General features: G+C 47.3%; 1 protein-coding gene across 1 annotated transcript; it reads left to right on the top strand.

Moving 5' to 3' along the window:
• The first annotated feature begins 5,707 nt into the window (after nt 1–5,707).
• Nucleotides 5,708–16,351, top strand: LOC148670340 (globoside alpha-1,3-N-acetylgalactosaminyltransferase 1-like). Its single transcript, XM_088631018.1, has 6 exons — nt 5,708–5,781; nt 8,590–8,634; nt 9,247–9,294; nt 12,077–12,112; nt 12,436–12,570; nt 15,170–16,351. The coding sequence occupies exons 1-6, from the start codon at nt 5,708–5,710 to the stop codon at nt 15,855–15,857; spliced, it is 1,026 nt and encodes a 341-aa protein (XP_088487144.1). The 3' UTR covers nt 15,858–16,351.
• The last annotated feature ends 834 nt before the right edge of the window (nt 16,352–17,185 follow it).

Here is a 17,185-nt window from a genome sequence, read left to right as displayed (position 1 = left end):
TGTGAAAGCCTGGCGCTTCGAGGCAGCAGCGCTGCCCTGGTTTCCACTTGAGATGACGAATCTTCAGAGCAACCTGACTTGTTGCCACAACACGAGGCGCTTCGAGGCAGCAGCGCTGCCCTGGTTTCCACTTGAGATGACGAATCTTCAGAGCAACCTGACTTGTTGCCACAACACGAGGCGTAGCCCCTGCCTAGCGGGTTAACCATTAACCCCCTTGTGATTTCGTTTTTCAGCTCCTGGGCTGTGGTCTCTATTCCTGTTCCTGTTCCTGGTCCGTTTGCTCATAAGGGGACCAAAGCTGCTGTTGTTTAGGGGCTTGGAGACGCTCTTCCACAATTCTGTCCCCTCCAGTCCCATCATCAGGTGAGTTGTGTGGCTCTCTTGGCGGTTTGTGTGGATCCTTCCTGGACAGCCTTTTAGGATTCATTTTTACGTTGTTGGATCAGTGCTATTGGTCTAGAAAGGGGTGCATTTTTCAGCTTTTCTCAAGACTGCAAAAAAAAACCCAGCAAAAGTGCTAGCAGGAGGCAGAGGACTTATGGGATAGTGTTGTGGTTCTGTTTAAAGAAACCAGTAACATTCAGGGCAAAATTTCCTTTTGCTTCTTTGTTGCTAGTTTTTACTGTTTTGTTACTTTATTGCCATTATTAACTACATCATTCTTCCTGTTTTTCCTTGTGATCAGTCTGATATACAGAGCCCTGCTAAGGTATTTGACGCTTTTTTAGAATCTATTTCCTTCGGGCCTCATGAGCACATTCAACGCTCAGTGGATTTTACAAGATGTGTGCAGTGCTCTTCGCATTTCATTACTTGTAGCCACAAGCCTTTGAACCGGCAATTCATATTTAGGTAGTGTCCACAACCCACTCCACACATTCAAAGTAAAAACCCCAAAAATAAATAGAGCATATGAAAGAAACACATGATTCTAACTCTTTGTATTGGCATACCTCAGTTATGTGCACAAAATTATCTTCACAAGCCACGCCATGAAAGTGGCCTCCCGTCTGTGTGCAATACTAGGGGTTCTCATGATTTCAGAATAAATTGTAGTAGTGAATTTCAAAGCAAAGATTCAATAATGAAAATGAAGGAGCTAGTTTTATAAAGCAGCAGATCAGGAGCAAGGTTTAAAACACCTCCAAGATGTTTGATATCCCTTGAAGCGCGGCGAAGTTGATCGTTAAGAAGTAAAAGGCCCGCCAGACAATATCTGTAGCCAGAAATCTGTGACTCGCACTCGATCCTCTCTTGTCTCCTGATACTGTATGTGAAAGATGTGATTAAGACAGCATTTTTCCCCCCACCTTAGAAATATTGCCCGCATTAGGCAGTTTTTATCAAGTGCCTGCTTCATGCATTTAGAACGTCAAGGCTTGTTATCCGCTGTTAGTGGATTTTGCATACGTGTCCTGCAAAGATCTCTTTTCGCAGCTAACCTTGATATTTCTCCCCAGTCAGAAGCGGGAGTGCTTTCTGTCGCTATCCCTCTCATCCGACCAAGAGCCAGACAGATGACCCGCTGTGCTTGTAACCCTGAATTCCTTTTGGCATGTCATCTTGCCCAACGAAGATCCTAGCTAGATCCAGAAAATTAAGCACATCCACTCCAAAACCCTCACAAATACTCTGCCTCTCCACTCCCCAAAGCAATCATTTCTGGTTTCGGCCTGTTGCCTTATTCAGGCGTAACGATTCTCCTCTCCAGCCTTTTGTTTCCTCTTCCTGCCTCTGTTCCTGATCCCGTTGGGGGCGTATTGGTCTGGGCCTCTGTGGCGCACTTGGTTAGTGCTTTCGCCTGTTAGTTAAAAGATGGGTATTTCAAGCCCACCAGGCGCTGTAGCTTGTAGTGTAGCGCGCTGGTTTGTGGTCGATGAGAGCCTGGGTTCAATTCCACAGACTTTCAGGGCGTTGTATGGCCAGCAGCCACTGGAGCTCAGCAGGTGGGAGCCTGGTCAGTACCTGGAGGGGAGACTCCTGGGAAAGCTGAGGCTGCTGCTGGGAGAGGTGTTAGTGGGGCCAGCAGGGGGTGCTCACCCGGCGGTCTGGGTGGGTCCTGATGCCCCAGTATAGTGACTGGGGACACTATACCGTAAACAGGTGCTGTCCTTCAGATGAGATGTAAAACCGAGGTCCTGACTCAGAGGGCTGTCTGTGTGGAGTTTGCATGTTCTCCCTTTGTTGGCCTGAGTTTCCTCCAGGTGGTCCAGTTTCCTCCCACAGTCCAGAGCCAGGCTGGTGGGGTTAATTGACTTCTGGGAAAACTGGGCTCTGGTGTGAGTCTGTTTGTAATGGACTGGTGTTAGTGGGGTCAGCAGGGTGCGCTCACCCTGCGGTCTGTGTGGGTCCTGATGCCCCAGTATAGTGACGGGGGACACTATACTGTAAAAAGGTGCCGTCCTTCGGATGAGACATAAAACCGAGGTCCTGACTGTCTGTACTCATTAACAATCCCAGGGCGTTTCTCGGAAAGAGTAGGGGTGTAACCCCTGTGTCAAACAACTGCTCATTGTTCTTGGCTTTGTGAGCAAGGTCCTGAGCACAGAGTGAAATCAATATGCAAACTGGCACTCCCACTGGCCCCTAAATGGTGTCAAGGAGTTCAAAAACCAACTGGTTAGATACACTTGTAGCCAAAAGCCTTTGAACCGGCAATTCATATTTAGGTAGTGTCCACAACCCACTCCACACATTCAAAGTAAAAACCCCAAAAATAAATAGAGCATATGAAAGAAACACATGATTCTAACTCTTTGTATTGGCATACCTCAGTTATGTGCACAAAATTATCTTGACAGAGCAAACACCCGGCTCATGACTTTAAATACAGGAGGACAGAGCCAGAAGATAAGATAAGATAATTATAAGACGGGACTGCAGTTGAAAGAGCTGAAATCTGAAATCATTTGAAAGATTTGGGTGTCAAAAGCCCGACCATCATTCCTTCTCCAGCTCTTCTCAACTTCAGGGTTGGGTTGAATGTGCTGTGGAAGTCACGATGGATGTGTGGGCTCCGGGTTCTCTCTCAGCCGATACAAGACCCATCTAGTCTCATCTCTAATGCAACATACACAGTTTTTGCCCCTTTCATCTTGTACACATTGCGTGCACTACATGTTACTACCTAACCAAAGGCGTTAAAGTAATCGCTGGGATCTGTTGATTTCCCCTGTATCAGGAGCTTTGTTAATACATGATAAAGCTGTCTTTGGTTTAAAGGGGGACTACAATGCTAGTTTTATGTTTCTGGCTTAGAGAGAATCAGCATCGAAAGTCTAGACCACAATAAAAGCAAAATGTACACAGTAACTTGTAAAACTTCCCATTTACATCACAAAGCAGACTGAATCTACAGGTCTGCACAGCGCCGTGTTTTGCGATTTAGAACAAGGCAATTTCTAGACTCTCCATTCAGAGCTTTTCAGGTCACGGGGACAGCTCCAGCTCCAGCTCCAGCCCCCCCCCACACAGCACACAGCAGCTCTCAGTGGAGAGGAGAGCAGAGGGATGAAGCCAGTTCAGAGAGGGGGTTATTAGGAGGCCATGATGGGTAAAGACCAGGTTCCGCGATTCAGAACGAGGGCCACAAAACTCCCGGTGAGGTGAAACCATAAACACACAGGTCTGTGGATCCATCTCTTTTAATCCAGTAGAAATACTGCTCTGGACATCGAGATGGTTTTGCCCACAAATACTGCTTGTTAACCCTGCATGCAGATCACGTTGGGACATTTCTGTGTTATTCAAATTCCAGTGTAACACTTTTTTTTATCCGAACAGTAACTTGTTCCCCCCACAAATCAATGTTGCACAAGCCAGGAATCCTGCGGGGATATCGAAATCCGAATGCAAAACACCCAAACGCACTGGTTTTCTGGGGTCAGAGGTCAGCCGAGACGGAGCCCCCCCCCCCCCCCCATTTAACGGACATGAGGGAGATTTAAGCACCCAAGCGGTGCTGGGGTTTCTGGGATTTCTTTAAGGATGCAGACAAGGGCACTGTGGTGATTCGGCCTCAAAGCCATGAGGAGGATGGCGTCACAGATACGTCATACAGGCTCTGAAGGCTGGAGGTTTATTGCCCTTTGAGTTACAGCAGTGTGCTATTCAAGAGGAAGAGAGAATTATTAATTGCTTACACTTATATAGCGCTTTTCTGGACACTCCACTCAAAGCTCTTCACAGGTCATGGGGATCCCCTCCAACCCCACCAGTGTGCAGCCCCACCTGGATGATGCTCCAGCCCGCTCAGCACACAGCAGCTCTCAGTGGGGAGGAGAGCAGAGGAATGAAGCCAGTTCAGAGAGGGGGGTTATTAGGAGGCCATGATGGGTAAAGGACAGGGGGGGAATTTGGTCAGGACACCGGGGTAAAATCCCTACTCTTTTCCAGAAACACCCTGGGATTGTTAATGAGCACAGAGAGTCAGGACCTCAGTTTTACGTCTCATCCTTCACTATACTGGGGCATCAGGACCCACACAGACTGCAGGGAGAGCGCCCCCTGCTGTCCCCACTAACCACTCTCCCAGCAGCAGCCTCAGCTTTCCCAGGAGTCTTCCCTCCAGGGACTGGCCAGGCTCTCACCTGCTGAGCTCGAGTGGGGGGCAGCCAGCTGGGGGAGCTACAGGGTGATATGGCTGCTGGCCATAAGGAAGGAGAGAGACTGCAGGCAGAGAGAGAGTCTCTTGAAGTCTCTTGTCTGTAGATCTTATGTTAATTGTATATGTTTTGGCAACACTGACTTATTCATTGGTCATGCCAATAAGGCATCGTGAATTGAATCAAGTCTCTTGTAGCTGGCCAGGGGGCATAAGAGAGCAAGGAAGTTTGGGGTGCCCCCTCCTTATATACTGTAGGGTGAAGAGGGGGAGCAGAACAGGGGGTAACAGCACAGTCCGGCACTTGAGGGGCAGTGGAATTCAACAGTAGGTAATGAAGGAAGAAGAACGGCACCGTCAGTCAAAATGAATGTCAATAAAATGTGTGGGACCGCAAATCTGCGTTCAGGTAAAAATCCTGCTTCGTGTGAGCCAGATGTGACCACGCCCCACATTGACCCCTTGGGTCGAAACCTGAGCCTTTCTCGTTCTGTCACAAATGATCGGAAAGCAGTGGCTTCAAAAAGCTCTTGGACCATGGATGTGTGTCTCCCCCCTTTTTTTTCCCCCACCGTTTGCCGCAGGTAAAGCACCGTGCCAATGACATCATTGGCGACCCAGTTGCTGTGACGCCAGTCCACCGCAAAGTCACTGGCTTGACATCACATTTCACGGTGCTACCGGTGTACGGGGGGCCTGAATCCTTTGGAAGATACAGCTCACTCTGTCGGAGGCCCGCAGTGCGAGGCCGCAGCAAATCGGCGTTCAGGTAGAAATTCTGCTTCGTGCGAGCCAGATGTGACCTCGCCCCATGTTGACCCCTTGAGTCGAAACCTGAGCCTTTCTCGTTCTGTCACAAATGATCGGAAAGGAGTGGCTTCAAAAAGCTCCTGGACCATGGATGTGTGTCTCCCCCTTTTTTTTCCCCCACCGTTGGCCGCAGGTAAAGCGCCGTGCCAGGTAAAGACCCGGTTGCTGTGACGCCAGTCCATCACTGGCTTGACATCACACCCGAGCCACAGTGACATCACACCCGACATCTCTACCCTCCTTTAGTCATAGTCTTTTTTTAAAAAAATTCTGTTTCTTTGTGCAGGAGAAATGGCCACCACCACCTCCAAGTATTTGCAGTGTGCCCTGGCAGGATTTGTCCTGGGGGTTATAGTGACGTTCGGGTACGTACAGCCCAGAGTTTGCTTTATAGCTTGGCCGTGGTTGATGCGGCCAGATTGAGAAAACTGTCTATTTTGTCAAACGAATTTCAAAGAATACTCATGCTTTGGCGGTATTAACAGATCACCACTTTACATTTCACTTCGTATTTATGGGCTTACAGACAGTACATCCATGCATTTTTCTAGCTGCTTCTTTCAAATCTCGGTCGTTGGGGAGCTGCAGTCTGTACCAGCAGGGTTCACCCTGGACAGGACACCAGTCTATTACAACACACACACACACACACACACACACACACACACACACACACACACACACACACACACACACACACACACACACACACACACACCGATATTGACTCACACATTACTCCAATTGACCTACCAGCATGTCCAGGAACTCGGGGAGGAAGCTGGAGCTGCCCATGGTAATCCATGCAGACACGGGTAGAACATGCAAACGCCACACAGACAGCACCCCAGGTCCCAAAGTGAACCCAGAGCGCCCAGTGATTTAAGGTTGCAATGCTAGCAACTGCACCACTGAATCATATATTTTTTTAACCTGCTTGCGCAACCCAAAAGTTACAGTTTTGCAATGCGTTGACAAATAACAAATAATAGGCTAAGACAAATAACTTAGTTATTTACAGTGTTGCCAGAATGTTGCCTTTGCGTGGCTGTTTTTCTCCTGTATTTCAGCTCTCCATTTGTGCTCAGATCCCCACCCCCCTGAGGGGGTGTTTGTAACCTTGAGTTACTCAAATGATAACGCCCGGTGGTTTATGGTATGTGGATGGTGTGTTGCAGTGTCAGTGAGAGTGCCGTGGGTGGGACTATTGGTGTGCTGGTTGTTCTTTCTTACCTAAGGCATAGACAATCCATCCACCTCTTGGTCATCCTGAGTGGCGTTTCTTTGAGCAAAATATTCCTCCTGTCCTGACTGGAGGGAGCTCACCCAGCTGTGTCTGGAGAGAAGCCAGGGTATCGGCTTCAACCACGCGGCTGGGCAGCTTGTTCCACACCTCCACCACCCTTTGTGTAAAGAAGTGCCTCGTGTTCTCGGTCCCCAAGTGCTCTTCCTTGCAATTTGCACTTTTGTCCCCTGCTCAGTGTTTCACTTTTCATTTTAAAGAAGTTGTCTGTGTTTTCTCTCTCAATGAATTTTGAAAAATGAGATTAGAGTTGCCTCTTATGAGTTGGCTGACTGAAGTGCTTCCCTGGAATGTTGCTTGAAGTGCTTTGCCTTCCAATCCTCATTCTTTCAGACACATTAACACAAAATGTGTCTGAAAGTGATAAGATAAGGATAATAGAACAATTAATAATGATTATGTAGTGCCAGAGTAAGCATAAAAATCCCTAAAGGCATTCTTTTGTAATCCATTCTGCATGAGCTGCCTCACTAAACAAATGGGTGATGAATCAAAATCAAGACTGAAAGCGTTCAAACGTTTTGTTTTGCATACACCGAATTATTCAGATTCTTGCACGTGGTCACGTGAAATGGGATTAAGCCAAAATGCATCACACTCAAGCTGTGCTTTCCAATAGACTAAAGAATAGGGAAGGAAAGACCTCTAGACCTCATGAGACAAAGTCCTAGTGATTGGGTACATAAAGAAATTCAAATGATCAGAATGGCCTGAACAAGGGTTAAGCATGATGGGATTCTGTGTGGCGTGACATAGGATGGAAATTGGCAATGGTTGTTCAGCTCCTTCTTGGCTTTTTTTCCCTGTGTTATGTAGTTCTGGGAAGAAGTTAGCTGCTCGTTGTGAAGATATGTGTGTTATCCTCTGAGTGCGTCTGTGTTTGTAGGGTAGAGTCAATAGTGCTGGGAAGGTCATGGTGAAGACGAGAGCTGAAGTGAGTTTTATATCCAGCAGGGCTGAGCTAAGTCAGCCCCGATGGCTTTATAAAGGTTGTTTCATTCACCCACCTGGCCCCAGTTATCCCTTTGAAGAGGAGCGGGGAACGCTGTTTTTATAGTTTGGGGTTAGAAAGATCCAGCGTGGATGAGGGATGAGTGCATTTCAAATTGCAAAAAAAAAACATGTGCACAGTAACACAGTAACAGTAATAGATCACATTTCCAGGTCTGCCCAGCACCATGTTCTGTGATTCAAAAAGAGGCAACAAAATGTCCGGTGAGGAGGAGCGGCCCTGTGACACTGTAAACAAGCAGGCTTGTGGATCTGTCTCTTTTTGATCCAGTACAAATACTCCTTTCAACTTCCAGTCGGTTTTGCCCACAAATACTGCGTATTTGTTAACTTTGCATGCAGATCACATTGGAACATTTCTGTGGTGTAATGTCTGCTGCACAACCTGGACTTATTCCTCCATACCTCACATTGCCTTAATCATCACAGGGACTAGTGAGCAGGAAGGGCTCCATCACGTCACGCTTCGGGGGAACTCGAAGGCGAGTTTGCGACAACATGAACACCCCCTGCTTCATCGGTTTCCCCCCCATCTCTCCCGAACACACTGCTGTGTCCAGTACAGTATGACTCCATGATCCAAGGATGTACACTGACATTGCCACATTCAGTTAAGAGCCTGTTTGTACAGGCAAATCCTCAGAGCATTGAATAGGAACTTGAACAGAAAGGCACTTTGCATGATTTGGATTATCTTCATGAGCGTGTGAGACCACGTGCTGCTGCGTAAAGTATGAGGTCTTCCTCCACGTGATATAGCAGGAGATACAGGAACAGGAGTTATAAGGTTATGAAAACATGATGTAAAAGGGTTTGTCCCCACTTTTGTAATGAATATCTGGTGTTGTTTCATCCACAGATATTTAGGCACTAAACCTCCAGCGATTCTGAGTCGCATTGCATGGTAAGTATACTTCAGCGATGCTCCTATCAAGACCTTTTAAGATTCATGACATATATGTCTAGGTTATATACTGTATATATCATCCATCTATTTTCTAATCTCTTTATCCAGTCAAGAGTCATGGAAGAGCCAGAGCCTATCCCAGCAAGCAACAGGCACAAGGTAGGATCTACCCTAGATGGGCCGCCAGTCTATTGCAGAGCACACACAGACACGCGCACGCTCACGTGCACACTCGCACCAGGGCCTCTTCTCCCAGAAGCCAGTTGGCCTACTGCTACGTCTTTGGGCAGTGGGAGGAAAGCCTTCGAAATGTAGGGGGAACATGCAAACTCCACGCAAACAGTGCTTCAGGAACTGAACTCAAGGCCCCAGTCCTCTGAAGTAGTGCCAGCATGCTGCCCAGGTTTAGATACAAATCTTTGGAATTATGTTGAATACTTCTGCATAAAAAAACTTACTTCCCAGCACCTGTTCTGCTCCACACATGGTTGTACTTCAAAGCCTGGGAGAATTTAAAAAGAAAGCCTTTTAAACTCATTTTATTAAGGGCTTCTCGATAATAACAGCTCTTCTCCGTTCTATTTTTCTTAGTGCCCCTCCCAAATACAGTAGGAAATACTGGAACAACATTCCAGGGATTAATGTCAGTCCAGAGGGGTAGGTATTGTCTTTCATCCATTTGAGAAACATTTCCAGTGAGTTTCTGGTAAAAGTCAAGTCATCTTTAAATCCTAAAAGAATCCTAAATTAATCAATTCAACCCCACGTTATCTTGTGAACTAGCTTGTTAGAATGATTTGACTTGGAAGCACCAAATGAAAACACACACATGAAAATGCATTAGCAAGTTCAGTTTAAATTGTTTAAAACCTCAGAAATGGGATTTCAGGCCCAGCAAACTTTGACTTGGGAAGGATACACAGAACAGGCCTGGCGAGGGTCTTGAATTGAAGGGACCCCCTTGGAGATCTAGCCAGAAACACTGGATAAAAATATCCAGAACAAAAACAGGGGGAAAAACATTTTTCAAAAGTCTGTTTTGCAAGTTGTGGCACACCTAGGATATAATTTTATCTTTCCAGGTCTTCTCTTGTGTGTTTGCTGCCTTAGATGAAAAATAAGAGATTATTGAAAAAAAAAGAATTTTGTGTGTGATTTTTTTTTTAATGAAGACTGGTTTTGGAAGGATTTTCTCTGCCTTCCAAATATGTGAAATAAATATTTCTACTTGTTATATCAGCATTCTCTTTAGCCAGTTGAAAAAAACTTTTATTGTGTGCTTCTTTAGCATGTAAAGTTAGTTTTAACTCTGGAAATGTGCTTTTTTTTCCCAAGGGATGTTGAAAATAACATTGGTGTTATGTTTTGATTTTGCTGGGAACAATATTTATAATACGCCCATGGTGCAGTTTCTGTCTGAAGTGCTGTTGTCAATATTATGCAATTGATTTGTTTCTTGCAAACAAGTTGTGCTGTTGTGAAAACAAACTTTATGGTTGTATTTCGAAGATATTGGAGAACATTTGCATTTGCAGTACTTGGAGAAACGTTTAAAAATAGTTTGCTTATGGAGATGAAAAGTGAACTCTTAACTGTAGTTTATGCGTTGGTCCGGATGGGGACAAAATGGCGGTATAGTCTCTCCCTTAATGCTATAAGAGTACAGATTTTGACAATGTCTTACGTAAAACGCTTGTCTTAAGATTTATCCCTTTTTAATCCAGTCGGGAAGTAAGTGAACATATCTTGAAGTACCTCTCTATGACAATGATTCTGTTTGTTATCTCTGGAGCTGTCTTATACCTTACTTCAGAATAACCCAAGTCCTCGCATCCCTGCACTGGCTTCCAGTCAATAATGAATTCAAGTGATGTCTGCTATAAAGTTTTGTATCGTATTTTTTCCATCAGTTGCATTCCATCCCCTGATTTGAATAGCGTTCCATAGTGGTCTTTGGATAATGGGCACGTAATGTCTTAAGTGAATCAGTTATTGATATCATGGGCCTTAGTTACTGTGTAGCTTGCTGATCTTTAATCACCAGGGTGGAATGTAGTCTGTGTGGGCTCTCCATGCTACCAGTTACGGGGGATATGCCAGAGCTCCAGTACTTATAATCACTGGCCTGGACCCAAATGTCTACTAGATGTACTGTAAGAGCACAGCCCAGTTTGGACCACATTTCCCAGTAATCTGTAGGTTAAGGAAGTGCTGCCCTTAGTCATCTGACCAGTTTTGGGAAGACAATTGGCAAGGGGACTAAAACCAGGTTAAAAAAAAGCAGCAGCTCCTTCATCCCCCGGAGGATTCTGGGGAATGTAGTCCAGACATCTTATTGCACAAATGGAATTATCCCCAAAATAAAATACATATAGCAGTTTACTTACTATATCACTCACACTAAAGACGACAAATACACATTTCTTGTTTGTAAAGAGGAAATGTTTTGGACATCGATGTCCCAATAATTGTGTGGACTGTATATCTGACAACCGTATGACTGTCGATTGCTGTTGCTGGAGATCTTTCAAAGTAAGATACGACTTTATTGACCCCCAAAGAGAAAATTGAGGCGTTACAACAGCCCAGCCCAAAAAAAGCAAGGATCAGACTAAGCTAAAACCAGAATAACCACAGCATTAGAATAATTAAATAAGTACGTAGAATACAAAATAAAATAAATAAAATTGACAATATGGGTGTGTGCAAAATATGTTTATAGACACTGTAAAGCAATAAAAGATGTGCAAAATGTCCAGAAAACATTTTGTATAAATGGTATATTAATGCAGTGTCAAAAAGTGCATGAGTGTAACATGCTGTCCATAGATGAGCAGATGAAGGGCTAACAGTCCTAGCCTAGGGCAGCGTTATACACCCTGACAGCCGCCGGGAGGAAAGACCTGCAGAAACGTTCCCCTGAAGACTGTAGCTGGAGCAGTCTGTTGCCAAAAGAGCTCTGCTGCCTAACAGTCCCATGTAGTGGATGAGAGGCGTCATTAGCAAGACAGATTCACCTCCCTGATGTCCTAACAGTGTCACGGAGCACGACTGGACAAGTGTTTTGTGCTGGATCAAGGAGAAGTAACATGCCCTGCCTGTCACTACAACAGCACGACTTAAATGTGTGATGAATGCAATCCCAGCTCACACAGATTTAAGAGTGCCCAGCTCCATCTGTTGGTCAGTAATAATAATAATAATAATAATAATAATAATAATTGCTTAAACTTATATAGTGCTTTTCTGGACACCCCACTCAAAGCGCTTTACAGGTAATGGGGAATCCCACTACCGCCACCAATGTGCAGTCCCACCTGGATAATACTTAATGATACTTTGATAATTCAGTATCAGAATTAATCCTGTAGTTGCCCAAGTCCAAGCGATGATCTGCTTGACAAATGTCAAATGAAAACCCTTGTCTTCCTTCTTTCAGGTTAGTTTACAAACAGACCAAAGTCATGGAGCCCCTGTGAGTATTCAAATCCTCATATTTCTCATGTTGAGTCTGACTGCCTTGCTGTTAACATGGTCAAACTGAAACGTTTCTTTTTTTAACTAGATGCTTTTGACAGCCCTTAAATGAAATAAAGTTGATAAGTAAAGGAAATTTGACACTTCCTGTTGGCTTTGCCTGGAAATAAAGACAATGCATCTGAGCTGCTCCCCTCTCCTGGCTGGTCTGTGTCATAACACTGTCACCTCCGGGTTTCAATCCCTGCGATCATAAGTAAAAATGAGGCGCCAGCTGGAACTGGGGTCTCCAGATTTCTGATTTCTGATTTTGTGTCACAGGAGGAGAGACGTGCTGACCGTCACCCCCTGGATGGCTCCTATCGTCTGGGATGGGACCTTTGACCCCTTGATCATCGACAGCATCTACAAACCCCTCAATGCCACCATAGCAACCACCGTCTTCGCGGTCGGCAAGTAAGACGTGTTGATCACAAAGAGTACTTAACAAAAATATGTCTTCTGTATCCGTGACTTCTTTTAGAATGTGCTCTCCTACACTGGGAGGAGGCACTGTTCCAGATCCCCTGTATCATGACTAAGAGAGCATTTACTTTCTTTCTAACTAAAAGCATTCTATTGTTGAACACTAAAACAAAAAGAGGCTGGCCTCTTATCACTACTGTTGTTTTTGGACTCTTTACAAGCTAATTGTTTGATTCAAATCTAATTCCAGCAGCCATATTGCTTTGCAACTCACAACTGGCAACCCCACTGGAGCTCAGCAGGTGTGAGTCTGGCCAGTACCTGGATGGGAGACTCCTGGGAAAGCTGAGGCTGCTGCTGGGAGAGGTGTTAGTGGGGTCAGCAGGGGGTGCTCACACTGCTGTCCATGTGGGTCCTCATGCCCCATTATAGTGATGGGGACACTATACTGAAAACAGGCGCCGTCCTTCGGATGAGACGTAAAATTGAGGTCCTGACTCTGTGGTCATTAACAATCCCAGGGCGTTTCTCGAAATTTGGTGTCCTGGCCAAATTTCCCATTGGCCTTTACCAATCATGGCTTCCTAATAATCCCCATTAATGAATTGGCTTCATCACTCTGCTCTCCTCCCCACTGAGAGCTGGTGTGTGGGGAGCTTTCTGGCGCACTATGGCTGCCATTGCATCATCAATTATTGCATCAATTATTATTATTATTATTGTAACGCAACGGGGGCTCAGGCGGGCGCCCTTGCCGCATCTGGTCGGCCCCATCCCGACTGGAGGCTCGAACCCGGGACTTCCGCGTCTCTCTGCAGCGACCTAGCCCCGTGAGCCAAAGAGAGATCTCTCCACAGCCCAGTAGCTGTGGTCCTGCTATCACAGGGAAGGGCGGTGACGTCACCCGCTCTGGTACGCCGGCTCTTACACACTGCTTGTCGGCCGTAAGCGTTACACTCTCCCCCGCTTAAATCGCCGTCCCCGGCGAAGGGCTATCCCGCCCCGCTTCTGACACCAATGTAACGCAACGGGGGCTCAGGCGGGCGCCCTTGCCGCATTAGGTCGGCCCAAAGTATAGGTGGCTCGAACCCGGGACTTCCGCGTCTCTCTGCAGCGACCTAGCCCCGTGAGCTAAAGAGAGATCTCTCCACAGCCCAGTAGCTGTGGTCCTGCTATCACAGGGAAGGGCGGTGACGTCACCCGCTCTGGTACGCCGGCTCTTACACACACTGCTTGTCGGCCGTAAGCGTTACACTCTCCCCCGCTTAAATCGCCGCCCCCGGCGAAGGGCTATCCCGCCCCGCTTCTGACACCAATGTAACGCAACGGGGGCTCAGGCGGGCGCCCTTGCCGCATCTGGTCGGCCCCATCCCGACTGGAGGCTCGAACCCGGGACTTCCGCGTCTCTCTGCAGCGACCTAGCCCCGTGAGCCAAAGAGAGATCTCTCTACAGCCCAGTAGCTGTGGTCCTGCTATCACAGGGAAGGGCGGTGACGTCACCCGCTCTGGTACGCCGGCTCTTACACACTGCTTGTCGGCCGTAAGCGTTACACTCTCCCCCGCTTAAATCGCCGTCCCCGGCGAAGGGCTATCCCGCCCCGCTTCTGACACCAATGTAACGCAACGGGGGCTCAGGCGGGCGCCCTTGCCGCATTAGGTCGGCCCAAAGTATAGGTGGCTCGAACCCGGGACTTCCGCGTCTCTCTGCAGCGACCTAGCCCCGTGAGCTAAAGAGAGATCTCTCCACAGCCCAGTAGCTGTGGTCCTGCTATCACAGGGAAGGGCGGTGACGTCACCCGCTCTGGTACGCCGGCTCTTACACACACTGCTTGTCGGCCGTAAGCGTTACATTATTAATGGTACTGGAGTTCTGATTGAGCAGTGCCGTTGAATGTTTTGTATTATGGTATTGCACTGTTCTTGTACCGTATTATTATTGTCGAAAATGTTACGTGTTCATGAGCTTTTGATGTGCAAGACAAGTTCCCTCAAGGGCAAAAGAGGTCGATGCAATTCACTTCTGGATTCCTGGTTGAGGGGTAAACCATTTTAGCAAAACACAAATTCAGGCTGGGAGATTTAACTGGCTCTGGGGGGGGGGGACTAAACTCTTAGTGTTGATTTTTGAATACATTTCACTTCGTATAGGCAAGATCTCGAAAATGCCTGGAAAAAGGAGTCGACAGGAAAAATCTCTAGCAGGGCTGAAATTTAGGATCCGCTATTGAAAAGGCCCTGGAAAGGGAAAATATCTCTTCCGAGGGGTAGAGAAAAAAGAGTGGAGTGTCCAGGAAAGCAGCGGGAATATGGCAGGGTACACCCTGGATGGGACTCCAGTCCATCTCATGGCAAATGCATAGACAGACGCGCACACACACACACTCACAGCAGGGCCAATTTTCCCCAGACGCCAATTTACCCACCAGCACATCTTTGGACTGTTGGAGGCAGCCGGAGCACCCAGAGGAAACCCACTCTAACCCAGGGTGAGATCATGCGAAATAGCACCCCAGGGCCCCATCACTGCAAAGAAGCAAAGACTAACCACCACATCCCCTCTGTTCCCGAACCATCCCCCCTCTTTTCCCAGGTACATGCGCTTCCTGAAGGGGTTCCTCGAGTCGGCAGAGAAGCACTACCTGGTGGGGTTCCGGGTGCACTACTACGTCTTCACGGACCAGCCGGGCGAGGTGCTGAAGGTGTCCCTGGCCCCCGGGAGGAACCTCACTGCCATCCAGGTGCCCAAGTTAGACCGCTGGCAGGAGATCTCCCTGAGGAGGATGGAGATCATCCGGAAGACCATCGAGGAGCAGATCCGGCGGGAGGCCCAGTATATTTACTGCCTGGACGTGGACATGCACTTCCAGAACCGCGTGGGGGCGGAGGTGCTGGGCGAGCTGGTGGCCGCCGTGCATGCCTGGTTCTATTACAGTCACCGGGACCAGTTCCCCTACGAGCGCCGGCCGGCCTCCACCGCCTACGTCCCCTTCAAACAGGGCGACTTCTACTACCAGGCGGCCGTGTTCGGGGGGCTCGTCGACAACGTGTACCGGCTGGTCAAGACCTGCGAGGAGAACCTGCTGGTGGACAAGAGGAACAACATCGAGGCGGCCTGGCAGGAGGAGAGCCACCTGAACAAGTACCTGATCCGCAACAAGCCCACCAAGGTGCTGTCTTCCGAGTACATGTGGGACGACCAGAAGCAGCGTGTGAATGAGGTCAGGGTCATCCGCTTCTCCACTGTCCGGAAGAACCTCGCCGAAGTCCGGGATAACTAGACAGCTGCAGCGGATCCTCCCGGATGTGCATTTGAGCCGCCAGTACTGACCGAAAGTGAGGCGTGATGGGCACATCCTGTCACAGGTTATGAGGCGTTTTCCCGGAGACGATTTGTCACGTTAGCGGTTCAGACGGGTTTAGTCAACCGTCCACGTCCAAGCGATTCGTCCAGAGACGGCTTTGCGTCTTGGGTTTGAATCTGTTACGGGAACATACCACAGTGGCTTAACCAACCTCTGACATCCCCCCCACCAACTGTCAACAGCAGCCGGTTCAACCTTACAGGAACACACACACGTTTTAATCTCATTCCATCCCTCCGTTTTCCGACCCCTTTATCCGATTCAGGGACGCAAAACCAGGGATGCCTCCTGGAATTGGACACGCGTTCTGTGCGAGGAGAGACGTGCAGGACGAGTAATTTGTCACTGTATTTTGTCATACAGTTCAAGAGCTTTTGAAATAAAAACTCCCTATCTGCAATATAACACAAGGTCCTGGTGAAAGTTTCTGTTCATGTGATCTGCAGTGATCTGCTGCATATTTGCAAGATGCTGATATAGGCTGCACGTGCACTCTTAAAACAAAGGGGAGCTGCACGGCTATTTTTATAGGTCTGGGTTAGAGAGAATCATCATTGATGAGTGCATTTCAAACCACAATAAAAGTAAAATGTACACAGTAACTTGTAAAACCTCCAATTTGCTTCACAAAATAGATTCAGTGAGGCAACAAGACTTCGGCTGAGGTGAAGCGGTCTTTATTACACTGTAAACAAGCAGGCTTGCGGATACGTGTCTTTTGATCTAACAGAAATATTGCTGTCAACCTCCAGGCTCTTGTGCCGATACGTGGAGCTGACTTGTTAACTCTGCATGCAGGTCGTGTTGGAACATTTCTGGAGTGAAATGTCTTCTGCACCACCTGCACTTGTTCACTCATCCATCGCATTACATCAGTCATCACAGTGAACTAGTGAGCAGGAAGGGCTACATCATGACGCTCTTTTTGTGGGAACTCTCGCCCTTGCCTGTGGGGAGACTAGGGATTTGCAACAACACGGTGCGTCACGGCACTTGCACAAAGCTTATGATTTTGTGCTTATTTCAGAATTTATCCAATTTTTCTAAACCGTCCATGGATTTATTTTGTTACTGGGGCTTAATCACCGGTATGAGAAATTGGGACTGCAGTTCCCCCATGAAGACGCGTCACAATTGTTGATACGTTTCTACATTTTTTTGTGCTTGTGTTGGTACATTTAAGACAATAGGGGGTTTGGGGGTTTGCATACTTCCTTAATATTTCAGTGTTTGACATTAGCTTG

The sequence above is a fragment of the Lepisosteus platostomus genome, chromosome 5 (genome assembly GCF_059453375.1).
Source record: "Lepisosteus platostomus isolate fLepPlt1 chromosome 5, fLepPlt1.hap1, whole genome shotgun sequence".
Taxonomy (NCBI): domain Eukaryota; kingdom Metazoa; phylum Chordata; class Actinopteri; order Semionotiformes; family Lepisosteidae; genus Lepisosteus; species Lepisosteus platostomus.
The sequence above is the reverse complement of the archived record's forward strand: the minus strand, read 5'-3'. Positions and strand labels throughout refer to the sequence as shown.